General features: G+C 38.6%; 1 protein-coding gene across 2 annotated transcripts in view; it reads right to left on the minus strand.

The window, feature by feature from the left end:
• LOC136825766 (tyrosine-protein kinase transmembrane receptor Ror-like) overlaps positions 1-18,967 on the minus strand; it is an 803,750-nt gene that overhangs the window by 16,729 nt on the left and 768,054 nt on the right. The window contains exon 1 of one of the 2 annotated variants that reach the window (XM_067082613.1): positions 16,489-18,673. The exons of the other annotated variant lie outside the window; for it this stretch is intronic. Within the exon in view, the coding sequence (XP_066938714.1) occupies positions 16,489-17,051 (563 nt within the window). The 5' untranslated portion in view covers positions 17,052-18,673. Of the gene's footprint in view, positions 1-16,488; positions 18,674-18,967 lie in introns of those variants that run through there. 2 annotated transcript variants of the gene reach the window in all.

The following is an 18,967-nucleotide window of genomic DNA, read 5'->3' on the forward strand; positions in this document are numbered from 1 at the left end:
TTCCTCCTAAACTGGGTTGAATGGAGCACCTCAAATTAGAGAAAGTTAGATACACTTGGATGGTTCCCTGTAACACTGGAGCATATTCAGTAACAAACATTAAGCGGGAGGATGTTTACTTATCTTAGGTTAGAAGGGGGGGAGAATGTTGAGATGACTAATACTAGGGGATGAGTGGGTTAAGCTGATCCAATTTCTAAATGACTTCTTTTGCAAATGAATAATCATCAATATACTGATTGGATGCAGAAATTATAACATGTTTATTTATATATGGTGTCAACTTATGTTTATTTAAATATGGTGTCATATTAATGATGGACTGTTCTTGTTGTAGCCTGGGCTACTCTTCCTGAAATACCTCTCAGCCTTGGCCAAACTAATTGGACCATCTCTCGTAAAATGTCACACAAGAGTTCAATCTGGAGAAATTTCAGTACAAAAGCCTGTCATGTGTACACTGTAATCAACAAAGGTAATTACAGGGATACATGCAACCCTAACCAAAATCTATAGTGCCAAATACCACTTAGCTAGGGGGAAAGAGGGTGGGGAGAAGTTGCTTTAGACAAACAGCTGTACCGACTTCAACATTTTTGAAGAGTGGTGAATAGTACATGTACTAGTAACAAAAATAAACATATAGTATTCTCAGATTAAATACCACCTGAAAATGTAATAACAATGGTGACATTTTATTTTCTCTTTATACAAATATCTGATAACTAGGGCTACATTTCTGTCATCTGTCATGGATTAGTCAATGGAAGGAAAGTGTGATCATGAGAAACATAATTTTGAGATTATAGGAATTACTAACAACTTGCATAATAAAACCAACCAAAATGTACTGGGTTTGGTTACGCTGGCCTAAGCTATCAACTCCCCATTAACCTAAACCATTTAAACTTCCTCAAAGCTGGAATGAGCTTGGCTTTTAAGCCTTACAGACAGTCTGGGCTAAAACTGCAAGAAACAAAAATATGAAAGTTCAAAATATTTCATGACTAGGCTAGTCGTAAGTACCTCAAGTATCCTTATTAATTTACTGGAATAACGTAGAGAAACAGTAATATCAAATAAAGAGATGCTACTATCTAGTCTAGTGTCAAAATTAGGCCAGATAAATGTAAATATGGCTAAACTGCATTTTCAACCAATATATGCTTGAAAATTTTAAATTACTTAAATAGCTGACAATTAACTCATTATTATGAACCCTGCAAATACTACTTGGAAAATAGCCTAACTTCAATAATGACTTATAGTAAATAATTAACCATTTACCTCTAACAAGTTAGTTTACTGCTCCTTGTGATATATGAGGCTTATGCCAGGTTAGGCTGGTCCCCCATTACTGAACTCTTAAATACATTTTCCATTTTTTTTTTTATTTTATGACTTTCTGTGTCATTCCTGTCACTTTAATTCACGAATTCCCTTAAAGTTGTGAAGCTTATAGCTGCAAAATATCTAATTTCCGTCGAAAACGATTAGCCCATCGGAATCTTTACAATCTCACCAATCACCGATAACACCACATTTCATTTTCCTACCACAAGTAATACTGGTCCTGAATGCAAATTTTTCCTCCGAAAAAAAAAAAATATTTGATAATTTGCTTAGCCACTAATGCTAATACGCTAATACATCCCATCGCTAGTGCTAATAACGAAAAGCAACTCTAGTCTTCACATAAATCTCTGACCACTGCCCTAAGCTACAGCGGCAACTATCCAATTACAGGTTACTAAACGACGCTGGAGCGCAAACTAGACTACAAAAGCTATTTAGACAAGTTGGATTAACTAAAAACTTACTCATTAATCGTCTCGTTAACTTCACTAGCTCCAAACACTGCTCGCAAAATAACTAAAACTAACAGGACACTTCGGCTCATTTTACGCTGCGACTGACATATATAAGGTCGGGAAACCTTCTCATTGTTTTGACATTTCTGACTAAAGTAGCATCGTCAGAAGGCGCTCTCGCGCGCCGCGACGACAATCCGAACGCCTTCATTGAGGTCGGAACCTAAAGCGACGGTCATTCCTTGTGCCACTTATTACCGCTTTACGTCGTCTATTGGTCTTAAAACAAAGGCGCGAACCTCCTAAAGAACCGTTGCCAACAAGTCAATTACCTCTAGTCCCTCTTCACATCATAACAGAATTGATAAAAGGAAAATGCTCGACATTTTAAAGGAAATAACAAAAACTACGACATCTATTCACAAGTATGGCCAAAGGGAAAACACGGACGCTTCCGTTTTCTTCTTTCGAACATTCAGCATACACTCGGCTATTTACGCTTATCCGTATCGATTTCCCATTTCGTCAAATATAGAAGCGGCTCCGACAATAATGAATGGCGTACATGTTCCTTCGCATGCATTTACAATACCTACGGATATATTAATTCTCAAGAATGTGTCTCTAGATATTCCTTCTGCTGCTACGTTCTAGGAATTGATCATACTATATGTAAAAAATATTCGGTTAACCGCGCTTATTTCACACTTCGCGATAAGTATTTCATCCTGAGGTAGAAGCTGTGTACAAATTTCTCTGGAATAAAGCTTCCGCCACAGTAAATAATGCTTTGAAACTACTAATGTAACTCGTACAGCATTACTTCCCATAAAATTTAATTAAAATGAAAGTGAAAAAGTACGTTTCAAAACTACCTCTTCAGTCAAGAAAAATTCCCTGTTGAATACAAGTTACAATGCAGGTATTTCACACACACACACAAAAATAAATACTGCACATCAATCTACATTCTGGTGTGTAGTAAGGCCAATAAATTACGGATACACAATAGCGTTTAGTCTTCAAATGATTACCGAGCCTCTGGGAACCTAAAATCTATTAGGCATACAACGCACAGAGGTAAAAAAATGTTAGGCAAAATGGTTAGCAACCCAACATAAGAAACGTTCACTGAAAGACCATTAGTGCCCCGTGCAACTTTAAAAATGTAAGGATGTTATCAACATAATTTTCATGATGTTCACAGAAACCATAATCATCATCTTGAACAAAGTTAATCTTTTTGAGTGGTTTTCACAAGCGAGTGTGAGTACCAATACACACCAATGCATGTAAAAGCTGCAAGCGTATGCTACTAACAGGAATAAATTAGGTGGTGTTGAGAAACGGGAGGTTCTCTGTATGTTACGGAAAAGAATGGATGAAAACTACAATCTTACAGTTGATAAGAACTTATATAGACCGTTGCTACTGTTTGTAACAAAAGGAGCAAATTCATTCCTGCTTTCTGCTGACGCCTCCTGAATTCACGTGTATCGGTTTTATTTTCTCTTCTTATAAATTCTCTCTCTCTCTTTGGAGCCCTCTTGGGTTTATAGTCTATCAACTCTGTCCATAAGCGTTTTCAGCTGATGATTTAAAGAAAGAATCATAAAAAGAAACTAACTTAATGTTAAGAGCAGCCAAGGGCATTAGCAATCCGGACAACTTTAACGCCAGAAATCTTAAGTTTATAAATAAAAGCAAAACAATATTGCTTTAGTTTTGTTCATTTCACACCGGAACCAGGCCATATCGAAACTAGATTAAAAGTCGCTTATCATGAAATCGTTTGGGCAATGTGAATATAACAAGGTAAAGCGGGCTGATGGCGTACCCTCTGTTGCAACGATCTGACTTTCATTTAAATCTTAAATTCTAATTCAGCCACGATTTGTAGGGAAAACTGATGATAGAGACGCGATATCATGCTTATTCTATGCAAAGGTTAACCGTCAAAAGCTTAAAGCTCTTGAAATGAAAGGGATAAGAGAAGTTTCCGATCTCCTTCTGAATGAAAGGTTACCGAACTTTCATTAAATAAGGAACAAAATATTACTATAATATAATTCTGGGTGTGATATTAGTTAAACTTTTTCCTTTGTATAACATTCTTTTTTTTTTAAATACGCATCGGTTCGTTATTCATACTGACCTCATTTATATTACTTAATATCATCATCGCCTCTACCGACGTGCAACGCAGAGGACCGCTGTGATTTTCCACCACTCATGTCTTTCCTGCTCTTTCACTTCCACAAATCTCCACAAACGTCGTGTCTTCCCTCTCATAGTGCTCACCCACGTAGCCCTGGGCCTTCCAACTCTTCTGGTGCCCAAAGAAGTCGAGCTGACTCAATCAAGTACTATTCTCCCAAAGGTACAAAAGCTATCCCCATCTCCCTTTCATTTTTGTCTCGTCCATCTATAGAGCTTATGTAATTTTCCTTATGGTATCATTCCTTACTCTATCCTCCCATCTAACTCTCAATATTCTTTCTGAAGCTTTATTCTCAAATCGAAAAACATATTTTAGAAAAGGATTCGCTGTCACACTTTAAACTACATGCGTATGGCGATACACAACGTACTAGACTGAACTACAATCCTACTTTCGTATGCAGTTTCAGACTATTAGATGTCCCTGTCTTATTCAGCCTGTCCATTTTTTATTTGCTTTTTCACCCATTCATTACATTCCAACTCAAGGGAACCTGTTCCTAGTGCTATTTCATCCCACTATGCATTGTTCGCCCTGATTATTCTTTGTCTTCCTCGGATTTATCTTAATTCCCATCTCCCGAGACTGAAATATTTTAATAAGTAAGCTTTGCAAATCCTACGGTGCTGTGATGATTAAGTCGGCACCATCTGCATATTCTAAGTCTGAGAGCTTTCCCATCTATCTTCAACCACTTTTATTTTTATCTAACACCCATGAGAAAGGTTAACAGCACGTGACATAACCCCGCTGTCATTCGGAAATATATTCAAGCCTTCTTCAACTTCTGGTATATTGATCAAAACATTTCCCTCGTGTCTCTTTGTTCATGCCTCAAATTCTGGTGATAGAAATTCATTTCTCGCTATAATGTGGTTCGGATTCCACAATAAGCTGTAGGTCCCGTTGCTAAGTAACCAATTGGTTCTTAGCCACGTAAAATAAGTCTAATCCTTCGGGCCAGCCCTAGGAGACCTGTTAATCAGCTCAGTGGTCTGGTAAAACTAAGGTATACTTATTTTTCACATATTCCGCCCAGCGTTTGTCCTTCTTACAGATACCCAGGCTTTCCTTCTTGTTATTCCATACCCCAGTCCTACCCTTCTAGCGGACTGATATACATTTCTGATGTTATCCAGTCCTCAACTGATTGTCTGCCTCAGATATGATTTGTGCAACCGCAAGTCTTTTTCGAAGTTCAATTGCAAAAGCCTCTTCAAGCCTGTCTTCAAAACGTTTTGCTGTATTGAATCGAGATACGCTGTCAGATTTTTTGTTATGCGCTTTTATTCATGTCAACTTCAGCCTGGCAATGGCAAGCTGGTAATCACTGCCGATACCCGATCTTATTTCCTCGTAATTAAGGGCAAGAGCTTGTCTGCAGGGCTCTAGGGCCATTGTGATATGTGAATTTCTTGGATGTGATGTGCATATATATATATATATATATATATATATATATATATATATATATATATATATATATATATATATATATATATATATATATATATATATATATATAACACATTCAAAAACGCTCTGACAACTAATATATACCCTACAGAACTGAATATCTTATAAAACTGAGCGTCAAAAGTGTTCCCAAGGCACTAACACTTTTCAGTAAGCAGCTACGAACAAGCGTCTCCTAACTGGAGAATAGCAGCCTTCTTCCCTTAAAACCAGATAACCAAGTAAATATACATCAGTGTGAAAGCACAAAGAACCTTGTAATGTGTGATGCAAATTACTAAGTTCGACCGACATGCAAGAAGACGGTAGTTGTTATGACGTCTGTGTAGCCACTGCAGAGTTTAAACTGAGGCAGTACCCTTAAATTATTGTTGATCCTGTGGATGTTTGAGAGAGATTGACTGAAATTGATCTGGCGTCACAACTACCCATCCCACTGTTGCGTGTTCGAGAGAGAGAGAGAGAGAGAGAGAGAGAGAGAGAGAGAGAGAGAGAGGAATGAAAGTCAAATGTTCTAAACACAAAAGCAAATACTGTTTTAATGCTTTCAAAAACAACCTTGAACTTTCTCAGAGAAATAAACGTACGTTTATTTCTCGAAGAAATAAACGTACGTTCTATGCTAGGAACTACGAAATTATGATGTACTTTCCCTCCACCAATAAATCATAGAGCAGAATACTGAAAAGGATGAAGTTGTGGGAAAAGTTTACCCCCTAAAAACTGTAACTCATAAAACAAACTTCCAAGAACGGTGGAACTGGGGAGTAACCCGCCATCAGCTATGCATTATTCATCCACCAAAGCGCGGGGAACAAAATACAAACGATTTTGTTATAAAACCAATCAACTGTGTTGAACCGCGAAATCTAAAATTCAACACGATCCCATTTGCAGGTTTACAGAAGAGGATTGTATCAATGATTACAGGTGAGCTTACGTAAATAGTTAATGAATACTAGGTACTAGTTGCCTTTTTTACCAGTTATCTTTGTAAATTGTTATTTTGCAAGTAAATTTTACACAAATAGTTAATGAATACAGGGTACTTGCTACCTTTGTTACTGGTTATCTTTGTAAATTGTCAATTTGGAATTAATGTTCACCGGAAACACCTAAGAACGCGAAAATAAAAACCTCTAAAACCAGCATGGGTGTTTTATAAGTGTCGGCAATAAGAAGCAACTCTATGTTTTATTCATACGGAAATGAGCAGCTGTCCTCTCGCGCCCACATGCATAAATGCGTACATAAATATCCTCCGCAAGACTGAATAAATTACCAAGTAATTCTAGCTTCCGGCTTTCGCTAAGAAGCATTACCACCGCAATGACGGCATTACGTTCTATAAACCTAAAAAAAGCAAATACTTTCTTCTTGCCGCTGATGAAACTCTTGGAAAACGCAACGATAATTAGTTGGAATTGGAATATAAAATTTAGGCCCAGCGCTGGGATATGTGAGGTCATTCAGAGCTGAAAGGTAAATTGTAAATTGAGGGTAAAGAAGGGTTTAAAGGTGTAACAGGAGGAAGACCTCGCCTAACAATTGTTAGGAAAGGGTGGGAAGTAAGATGGAAGAAAGAGAATATGAACGGAGGTACAGTAAAATGAACGGAAGGGGGTTGCTTCTTTGGGGCCGAAGGGACGCTGCAAAGAACCTTAAGTAATGCCTACAGTGCACCTCACGCACTACCTCCCCCACGGAGAATGGGGAAATTCAGTGCGTTTAAATTCAATGATAATCCCTCCAAAAGAAGGGACACTTTCCGTGACACAGAATTTTGTTCGGTCAAGAACGAGGACAAAAGACAACAAAGTCATTCATGTTGTTCTTACAACAAACATCCATTCATAAGGAAACATCGTAATTATGGTCCCTCTGAGTGAAACTTGGCAAAATCACACAATTTTTGATAACTTGGTTTTCCTCCCAATAGCTTCAGAATAGCCTTGCTATTACTCACAGGAGTGCCAGATGTTAATTTCATCTATGAACTTTAACATGGAAAAGACTGACAGTCGCCAGTGTCATCTATGAACTTTAACATAGAAAATACCAACTTCAAAATGTCGTTTTCTTTCTCACGTGAAAAAGACTTGTAAGCGATTCTTATGGCGAAAGAATAAAAGATAGAAAATTAAAATGTTTCCCTTTACGAGAGAAACAAAGAAATGAGTGTCTTTTTCTCCCGTGCTCTGTTGCGTCATCTTTCACAAGAAAAAAAATTTAAATGAGAAAAACCGTTCCACTGTAAGTGTAAATGACAAACTTTGTAGGCCGCAAGCAACCACTCCTTGCCAGAGGCGTGTCATAAAATTTATCATAAACCTAATAACACTATACTACACCATTCATCTTTAATTAAGGCTTCGTCATATCATTCTGCGTTTCGATAAATTATCTCGGAATTTTCCCCCATAATTCATTCAGTTAAGAACAATTACTAGGTCAAATTCTCACCAAACACTATATCATATAACTGAATGCTTTCTACTACCCCCCAGTTGCTTAGCAACAAAGAGAAACTCAAGTTCACGGAATGGATATAGTTACATTTTCCTTGAAATAGGAAAGAATGAGATGCATACTGTAAAAGCAGGTAACTGGAGCATTTAACAATCACTTGTACATAGGAAACAGAGAGACAGCGCTTTGGTGTAAAGCACTGTAAGGCACAGCGGAACAATGGAATCGTCTGCCCCTTTTCCAGTCATTCTGGTAAAACGAAACCGTACTATTTTAGTGGTTAATAACTCGACGCTCCTCAATAAGAGCGAGTTTAGATGAAGTAAGTTTAAACAGGTTCAATCAAATGATGCAGTTCAATTTAACCCGGGACCGTGGATTATCGTTGCTGAGCAAAATAAGAAAATTATTGACAAATATTAATACACACACACACACACACACATATATATATATATATATATATATATATATATATATATATATATATACATACATATATATATATATATATATATATATATATATATATATATATATATATATATATATATATATCACACAAACTTGTATCCAACAGGTCTGCTTTAACAGTGGACATGGACCAACCCCTCTCCTCTCCCCCAAAAAAAAAAATAAACGCGCACAGAGAAAAAATAAACAAAACCATTGTTTACTACGGAGACAAACAAGCCTGGTACATCCTCATTTTGGCCGACAAGATTCAGATGAAACCTTCCCTTCATCGCCATATTCCCGGAGAGACCGTCAGAAAATGCAATGGAATTGGAAATATGAGAGAGAGAGAGAGAAAGCGCTGAGTGGGTTTCTGGTTCTTTCCCGTTGATATTTTTTTCCCCCGTGCTCATGGCTGGCAATATCGGTAAATTTCTCTTTATTGGAGATATGGGAAATTCTATATACAAACTGATTGCAATGTAGGTTCTGTTGCAAAAAAATCTCCGCCGGGTGCAAAAGGCAGCAGGCAAACCCACGTGCGCAAAATAAAAAAAATCGCTGCTCTTCGAAAAAACCGTGGCCTTCAGTCATAGCCGTCAGCTTTCGCATTGCAAAACTCTGAGAGAGAGAGAGAGAGAGAGAGAGAGAGAGAGAGAGAGAGAGAGAGAGAGAGAGAGAGAGCAGCAGCAGCAGCGATTCAATTCTATTTGCACTTAAACATGGTCCGTATTGCTCGGGGCAAATAAAATGGACTCATGCGCTGGAATATTGGGCGATTCACTTAATGAGTGAAATAATGATTGAATAATTACAGCCTGGCGTCACCTGGCATGACTATTTATGGATACACTCATAAAACTGAATAATCAATAAGTAAGAAGTTAACAGCAACAAGGGTTTTGCGAACCCTTTCACAACCCTAAGGAGATCCCCACCTCTCTCTCTCTCTCTCTCTCTCTCTTACAGAAATACGCATGAGAGAGAGAGTAATCAATATATAAGAAGTTAATAACAAGGATTTTGCGGACCCTTTCGACAACTGTACAAGGAGATTCTCTCTCTCTCTCTCTCTCTCTCTCTCTTATAGAAATACTCATAAAACCAAGTAATCATTAAGTACTATAAAACCAAGTAATTATTAAGTACTAAGTTATTAACATGGAATTTGCGAACCCTTTCCGCAACTATAATAGGAGATCCTCTCTCTCTCTCTCTCTCTCTCTCTCTCTCTCTCTCTTTCTCTCTCTCTCAGGTATAGTTTGATGATTTTAGTTTCTAGTTTCCTTCCCGTTTGCAGCACTGCAAGATACCAAACACTCCTCTCTCTCTCTCTCTCTCTCTCTCTCTCTCTCTCTCTCTCTCTCTCTCTCTCTCTCTCTCTCTCTCTTATAGAAATACTCACGCATAAAATAGTAATTGATAAATAAGAAGTGAATAACAAGGATTCTGCGGACCCCTGCCACAACTATAAAAGGAATTCTCTCTCTCTCTCTCTCTCTCTCTCTCTCTCTAAACAGCTATAAGACCAAGGAATACAAACGTACGTATTTTGTACACAAACTAACAAACGCACATTCGAATTAAAAGGAGAACTGAAGCCAGCCAGCTCTGCACAATAGTTGCTGCGAGCGTAACATGTTGTTGTCAATACATTTGGGCACCAGCATACAACAGACTATTTACAAAGTGAGCTTCCGTGGAATCGCCATCAATAACACATCACGACGGCAAAGTTAATCAGTGCTCAATCAACAGAACCCAATATTCTAATCACAAAACTGAACATAATAATACGTCCACTTTACAACCGATGCTCGCGAATCGATAGCAGTGGGAAAATTAAAAAAAAAGGCATTAATTAAACTGAAGACAATAATACCATTTAATTGAATCCTTTCAGCGAGAGCTGCTTTCGACCTCCCGTGGGAAAACAATACGTTTGACTCTTGTGTTATCCAGGGATCAGTCAAGGCACCGAAAAAAAGGAGGTTATCCCTATCTTCACACCGAGAACAGTGAAGCTCTCTCTTCTATTCAGATAATGGTGAGAAGCTGTCTCTCTCTCTCTCTCTCTCTCTCTCTCTCTCTCTCTCTCTCTCTCTCTCTCTCTCTCTCTCTCAAGACAAAGATTTCTATGGAAACGATGCATTTTCCCTTTGTTAAAAAAGTCTCTTCTTTCATCTGATTCTACTTTGCTTAATTAAACAATTTATAAGCATCTACCCTTTAGCTCTGTCAGTCTTTACCTGTAAAGGAATAAATAGTCGATTGAACGAAAGAAAAAGAAATCGTATTTAATGATAAGATGAACGTAAAGGGTAATTCTTATTCACGCTGTGCCCGTACAAGAACTCTTTCTAAATGTGCCCCAACCATCAAAGACCCGTAGCCTTACATGAATTATTTAACCGAAAATGAAAAAAAAAGTGTAGATTCGAACTGCTGAGACGACAACAAAATACTCGCAGTAGTAATAATAATAGGAAGGATAGCAATAATAATAAACAACGCAGTAGCGATAATAATAGAAATAACAATAATAATAAACAGTAATAAAAGCAGCAATAACAATAACGATATTAAAAAACTAAGTAATAGTAATAAAGACAGCAATAAATAATAATAATAATAATAATAATAATAATAATAATAATAATAATAATAATAATAATAATAATAAAGCAGGTTGTCACCCAAAATCCCGACAAAGCCTAATAAAATCGAAGGAGAAAATAACAGACTGTGTTGGCGACGGTAAAATGTGAGTGGGGAGGTTTTTTTTTTTTATAGCTTTTCTGGTCGATTTTCCCTCCACCTACTCGTGCAAGACAAATATGGGGTGTAGGTGGTTCGGCAGAGAGAGAGAGAGAGAGAGAGAGAGAGAGAAGACAAGACTTTTCTTATAAAAGAAGTTGGAGAGGAAAGTAAATAATAACGAGCACAAGAAAGAGAGAGAGAGAGAGAGAGAGAGAGAGAGAGAGAGAGAGAGAGAGAGAGAGAAGACAAGACTTTTCTTATAAAAGAAGTTGGAGAGGAAAGTAAATCATAACGAGTACAAGAGAGAGAGAGAGAGAGAGAGAGAGAGAGAGAGAGAGAGAGAGAGGTTGGTGTCATTGTCTGCTGAAGAATTCATATACATGTAAGACTGAGAGCCAATAATGGGACTTGAAAGCCTCTCTTAAGAAAAGTTTCATCTCTCTCTCTCTCTCTCTCTCTCTCTCTCTCTCGCTCTCTCTCTCTCTCTCTATATATATATATATATATATATATATATATATATATGCAGAAACAAAAAGATGAAAAAAGCAACATTGGTCAAAAATAATAAAAATGGAAACAAGTTGCAAGGCAGCGCGCACACAAGACTGCGGAAATCTTCCCTCCATGCGAAAGGCCACGACGAGAGAGAGAGAGAGAGAGAGAGAGAGAGAGAGAGAGAGAGAGAGAGAATTTAGATGATTAAGCTTTCATCGTTGTGCTGTGTTGGACCTAGAGCAAGATGAGAGAAATCCCGAAATACCTGCAACAAAGCCACAAACATTGAAATAATTTACGACCTTCCAAACGGAACTCTGTCGGTGCCTGTCTCGGCTTCCGTGCCTGTCTCGGCTTTACCAGGAAGCCGACAAGAATTAGTCGTTCGATAAAGGTAATGTATTCATTAAGCAATTCAAAGCTGTTAGGAAGTAACTTGGATGAAAAAATCTTTCGAAAAAAAGATATTGTATCGACTGAAAAAAATCACCCCTTCAAAGCTGTTAGCAAGTAACTTGGATTGAAAAGCCTTCGAAAAAAGATATTATATCGACTGAAAAAAAATCACTCCTTCAAAGCTGTTAGCAAGGAACTTGGATAAAAATCCTTCGAAAAAGATAATATATTCATTAGGCAATTCACTCCTTCAAAGCTGTTAGCAAGTAACTAGGATAAAAAAAAATCTTTCGAAAAAAGATATTATATCGAATGAAAAAAAAAATAATTCCTTCGAAGCTGTTAGCAAGTAACTTGGATAAAAATCCTTCGAAAAAGCTAATATATTCATTAAGCAAACCATTCCTTCAAAGCTATTACAAGTAATTTGGATAAAAAGAAAGTAAATATGACTTGTTAATTTCGTAAAAGATGAAAATAATTTTGAAGAGGAAAAATAAACAAAGGGAAATGTTTTTATCTGGATAATAATAACGGTTTAAGTGAAGAAAAAACCCAGCTGGAAATGTTATTAACTAGACAATAACGATTTTTAAGTAAAGAAAAAACCAGTGGGAAATGTTTTTAACTAGACAATAATGATTTTTACGTGAAGAAAAAAAACCTGGAAATGTTTTTAATTAGACATTAATAACGGTTTTTGAGTGAAGAAAAAACCAGCGGGAAATGTTCTTAACTAGACAATACTAATGGGTTTTAAGTGAAGAGAAAAAAACAACGGGAAATTTGTTAAACTGGATAATAATTACGGTTTTTAGGTGGAGGAAAAAACGGGAAATGTTTTTAACTAGACAATAATAACCGGGTTTAAGCAAAAAAAAAAAAAACGGGAAATGTTTTTAACTAAAAAATAATAACGGTTTTTAAGCAAAGAAAAAACGGGAAATGTTTTTAACTAGACAATAATAACGGTTTTTAAGCATTAAAAACGGGAAATGTTTTTTAACTAGACAATTATAACGGTTTTTAAGCATTAAAAAACGGCAAATGTTTTTAACTAGACAATTATAACGATTTTTAAGCAAAGAAAAAACTGGAAATGTTTTTAACTAGGCAATAATAACGGTTTTAAGCAAAGAAAAAGGGGAAATGTTTTTAACTAGATAATAATAACGGCTTTTAAGCACAGAAAAAAACGGGAAATGTTTTTAACTAGACGGTAATAACGGTTTTCACAACGGGAAATGTTTTTAACTAGACAATAAGGACGGTATTTAAGTGAAGATAAAAAATTGAAAATATTTTCAACTAGACAATAATAACGGTTTTCAGGAGAAAAAACACTGGGAAATGTCTTTAACCAGACAATAATAACGGTTTTTAAGTGGAGAAAAAAAGGGAAATGCTTTTAACTAAACAATAATAACGGTTTCTGATTGAAGAGAAAAAAGGGAAATGTTTTTAACTAGACAACAATAACGTTTTTAACTGGGAAAAAAACAAGGAGAAATATGTTTAATTAGACAAAGTAACGGTTTTTAAGTGAAGAGAAATAAACAAAAGGAAATGTTTTTATCTAGGCATTAATAACGGTTTTTAAGCGGAGAAAAAACAACGGGAAGTTTCTGACTAGATAATAACAAAGGTTTTTAAGTGAAGACAAACGACGGGAAATGTTTTTAACTAGACAATAATAACGATTTTTAAGTGAATAAAAGACCGGAAATGTTTTTAACTAGACAATAATAACGGTTTTCAAGCGGAGGAAAACACAACGGAAAATGTTTTTAACTAGACAATAATAACGGTTTTTAAGTAAAGGTTACGGGACAAAGGAAAGGCTCCCTCTCTCCTCTGAAAAGCAGTTAAGACAAAATTCTGTATGCAATCACACAGATGGAGAAAGACAAAAGAAAGGACGGAAGTTTTCGTTGATGTTCTTTTCAGACCATTCTTATTCTACGGGAGAAAATACGGAATAGGTATTTTTCCCTCTGTAGGCTAGGAAACGCAGCCTCTCTCTCTCTCTCTCTTTCTAACTCTTTTCCTTCTATAGGCGAAGAAACGCCTCTCTCTCTCTAACTCTTTTCCTTCTGTAGGCGAAGAAACACCTCTCTATCTCTCTCTCCCATCTGTAGGCGAAGACACACCTCTCTCTCTCTCCCTCCTGTAGGCGAAGAAACACCTCTCACTCTCTTTTCCTTCTGTAGGCGAAGAAACGCCTCTTTCTCTCCCTCTCTCTCATTTCCTTCTGTAGGCGAACAACCACTCACTCTCTCCCTCTTCCTTCTATAGCCGAAGAAATCCCCACCCTCTCTCTCTCTCTCTCTCTCTCTCTCTCTCTCTTATGCATTCATAAATACTTGCAAGTTTTCAGTTCAAAACTATTTACAAAGAGCATTCAAACTGACCATCCAATTCTACCGAAGCACCAACACAGGCATAAAAAAAACCTATATCCCATTCAAGGACATTTCTCATAAGTGTCCAAAAGAAAAAATGAAAAACAAAACTTCTTATAAGAAACAAACAGGCGGAGACGATTTACTCAGTAAAAGCGATTACGGATTAGGATAATCCTCCGGGTAATCCCTTAATATTTCGGTAAGAAGACATTTTATTCCTGGGAATCCGTCCGTATCCTCATTACACACGCTCTGGCGACAAATAAGTAGGTCTAGCCGCTCTAGCGCATAGAGTGAGTAAACGTGGATTTCTCAGAGAGTTATGAATCTTTAATGTAATTGGTGCTAATGACGAGTAACATACATGTATACAGGCATACATACACTACACATACACACACACACACACATATATATATATATATATATATATATATATATATATGTGTATACAAAAAAAAAAATATATAATATGCGTCTGTATATAAAAATATATATGTGTGTGTATATCAAAAATATGTATATATATATGTATATAATAATAATAATAATAATAATAATAATAATAATAATAATAATAACAATAATAAACAGTATATACATATATGTGTGTGTGTGAGTGTAGATCCCTTTACATATGAACTTTAGTACAAATGAATTCCTGGTCTTATATGCAAAGTATAAACAAAAACTAACCTGTCAAGTGGTTATCAAGTTGTTCGCATTAAAGCATAAACAAGTGGCTCTCAAGTTTCCGCATTACAGCATAAGTAGTAATAAGCCAAGTTCTATTAATAAAATTACCCGAGCAAAGTAATCGTTTCAGAGGCAACTAAAAGCGGGTACAAAATTTGAAATTCCATTAGCTTCGACAAAGGAAACTTCCCCTCTCTTTCTGAGAAAAAATATTCCGTAAAGCTAACAGAGCTTTCAATTTTCCCCCCCCCCCCCCTTCGTATTTTCGGGGGTTCTTCTGCCGCAGATACACGAAAAATGCATTATCCGACTCCATTCATCTTCCTTTTCTGATTATCTCAATATTTACACCGAGCAGTTTCTCAAATTAATGTTTTATTTATTTATGTCTTGTCTCAAATTATTACTATTTGCCTTCCATTACTTCAATCTACTCGTGAAAAAATATGACAACCATAGGTCAATGTCACGTCTATTCATGACCTTCCTGGGGTGTATAATATTATCAGGTCACTGACTCGGGTATCGATGTTGTAATTTCTGGACATTAGGGGCACCTATAAATGCCCCAAATAACTGGAAATTAACTGACAAAGTAATCGATGACAGATCGACAAAAATCTTTCGGTTGCCAAACGAATGGGTAAGGAAATTTCTAGCAGAAAAACTGTTCCCTAATTTCTTCCTTTTATTATTTAAGCTCGAATACTTTTAGACTTGACGTGACAAAAATATAGGATAAACAATTTCGATCGTTACTTTGATTTTTCTTCGGAGCTTTTTGTCACCTTTCATAACTCCTACCTTTGTTTAAAGGGCTCATACCAGATTAGTTAACGGGACAAGTTGACTGACAGGAAAATCATTTTAATTGCCATTTGCACACCCTAATCTCTTACGAAGTAAATTGCCTCCGAGAAGCATATGCTAATTAATGGTCTCGGCTACTGGGATGCCTCGCATCAGGGGAGCTTTTTGCAGAATTGAATGCTACTACTTAATGTCACGAAAATATCAATTTTGCATAGTACTACCAAGTCGACCATTTCCCAGGATTTCATTCTTGATGCTCAGAGTACTGGAGTTTCCTAAAATAAAAACAAATTTCTCTATACAAACATAAGAAGGTGGTGTTATTTAAATGTCCCAGAGGACCTTTATTTCAACTTCAAGGTTCAGAATGTTAATCCAGGCAGAGAATTACCCATACAGTTAATATATACATTGTCATAACTAGCATCTGAGTTCCTTCATTCCAGCTTCCTTCCAGCCTGACACCACTACGTGCCAAGAGACTTACCCAGGTGAGGAAGGGGAATCTGTATATGAATCCTGAGGTCTATGGCGAGAAGGCGCCCTCTCCGAAGAAGGACCTTCCATGAGTATGGAGTCCAGCCGTCGTCGAGACGTGTCATAGTCGTCCTCTTCTGCCATGATCGATTCCTCCTGCATGTCAGAGAGATCAGAGGGCAGTTCGGACATCGGAGGGAACTCGGTGCTCCGAAAGTCGTCCTCCTCTCCGTCCAACCTCTCGAACGTCTTGATCTTGACCCTGTTCTTCCACTTCATCTTGTTCTTGGTCTTCTTCTTCCTCTTCTTCGACCAGCGCTTCTCCTTGTCGTTGGAGGCCGCCACTCCTTCGAGGACGACCGCCGCCAACAGGACGACCACCACGACTCTTTTCCAATCCATGGTCGTGATGGTGGTGGAGGCTGTGGTGGGGGTGGAGGGTTCAACAATGAACGAGGGAGTATGAGGGAGTATGTCCACTTCCTTGCGCTTTCTTTCTCTCCCCCCTCTTGTCCCTGTCTGTCTGTCTCTCTCTCTCACTCTCTTTCTGTTCCTCTTTATCACCAATGACATTCAATCCACCCCATTATCGTCCACTTCCCGTCTGCATCCTTCACCACGTCAGCCGGACAGCCGTGTTGTCGCTCCTCCCCGGCGTGGTGCCACCAGGTAAAGCGGGAGGTGGGGGTTGGGGGAGGGGGTATCCGTATAAAAAGTGCCGGTATAATTCAATCAATCAAAACAACCATCCCATTAATTTCACCGCTCCAGAGTTCAAAACCCTACATGGTGGCAGAGGAAATTCTATTTTTTTATTTTTTTTCGAAGTCGAAGACGCCTTAATGCCGGTATTTGATAATGAAGTTTATTTTCCCCTTCAAATTTCCCCCGGCAAATCTTTTCGACAGAGTCGCTGATTGTCTGGATCACAATTTTAATGAAGGCAATTAATTAAAAATGCAGCGATCTGAATGAACAAGGAAGGGTGGGGAGGAAGAAGGGTTGGGAGGGGGTTAGAGTTGAATGCCAATACCACCACGGCAACCACCTTTTCCCCTCCACTTGGGTCTTAATCCTTTAAAGGGGCGTTGGTATTACGCAGGAGGTTAGAGGAGGAACCTTCGTTTCAGCAAGGGACGTCATATCAAACGAACTAGGCATCGACACTAACTAGCATCTAACTACACGAACGAAACCAGACACATTTTCTCACATTTCCTTCGGCTTCAGCAAATCTCCCGGCGGGGACGGAATTCTAATTTACGTGGGCGAAGGCAACTGATAGATCCTCCATGTTGCGAAGGAGAACGAATGCAACAAGTGTGTAGCTGTGCCTGCATGCAGTTCATAACTCGAAAGGGGAAATGACGGCGTTTCCTTCGAGCTGCTGGAAGGGAAAAAACGAACTGGTTGGTGGGTGATATGTGTGTGTGAATCACTCGTCACCCTTCCCGCTGCACTTTGGCGTTGCTGAAACTACTCGTCGATGTTTTTTTATTGCCTCCGGTTTTGCTGTGCGTATTCGCTCGACGACTTCCGAGGGAAAAACCTCGCCGCTGTTGAAATACACCCGGCACCCTTCCTGACGTTCACAATTCGTATATATATCCACTGACACAATCACAATGTTTTCGGTTACTCACGAACTGCGGCGCCGAACAATGTATTTTGGGGGTTCCAGTCGCCTCTTGCGAGAGCACCGCCAGCATGATGCAAACAAATATATATATATACACAAACACCCTGAAACACAAACACACACACACACACACACACACAAACCCACCCTCACACCCACGCCACACCAAACGTATTCAACCAGGTGCAACAAACATCAATACTGTTGCTACTCCTCGAAGCCTGGTGGGTCTGCCCGTTCACTCCGCACATGGGCGTCGCAGGGCGAATCTCCATAAAGGGGCGGGAGCTCCATAAAGGCGCGTGTGTGTCCTGCTCTCGGTGTTCCTTGCTCTGAGGTGCGGGGCGGACGGATCCCGGCAGGAGGAGTCGGTTTGTGACGTCCTGCCGAACAGGGAGGGAGCACACAGACGCGCATACACTGGCGGAGGTGTTGCTGTACACCTCCTCCTGCTCCTGCTCCTGCCGCTGCTGCTGCTGCTGCTGCTGCCAGATCCAGTGATCCAGAGAGACTGAATCAGCAGCCACCTCGATGGCAAGGCTCGTCGTCGTTTTCTGCCTCTCTAAACCATTATGTGCCGCCTGTTCCCCCTCCTCCCCCTCTCACTCCTCCCTCCCTCCCTCCTGCACACCGTTGCCCGTTGACAACGCTCAGTGCCGCCTCCGTTTTCAGTGCCTAAAATTTCATTACCACCAGCTATGATGACGCTAAGCTATACGTACTATTCCGCTTTCTGCTTGGAGGGCGCGAAAGGAACCAGGGAACCGAAAACTGCTGGTAGGTGCTCCGTGATGCTTATACGTAACACACCTTTTTGGGCGTCGTGGGGAAAAACGCTGCTTACTCATCC

This window comes from Macrobrachium rosenbergii, chromosome 39 (assembly GCF_040412425.1).
Source record: "Macrobrachium rosenbergii isolate ZJJX-2024 chromosome 39, ASM4041242v1, whole genome shotgun sequence".
In the NCBI taxonomy this organism is placed as follows: domain Eukaryota; kingdom Metazoa; phylum Arthropoda; class Malacostraca; order Decapoda; family Palaemonidae; genus Macrobrachium; species Macrobrachium rosenbergii.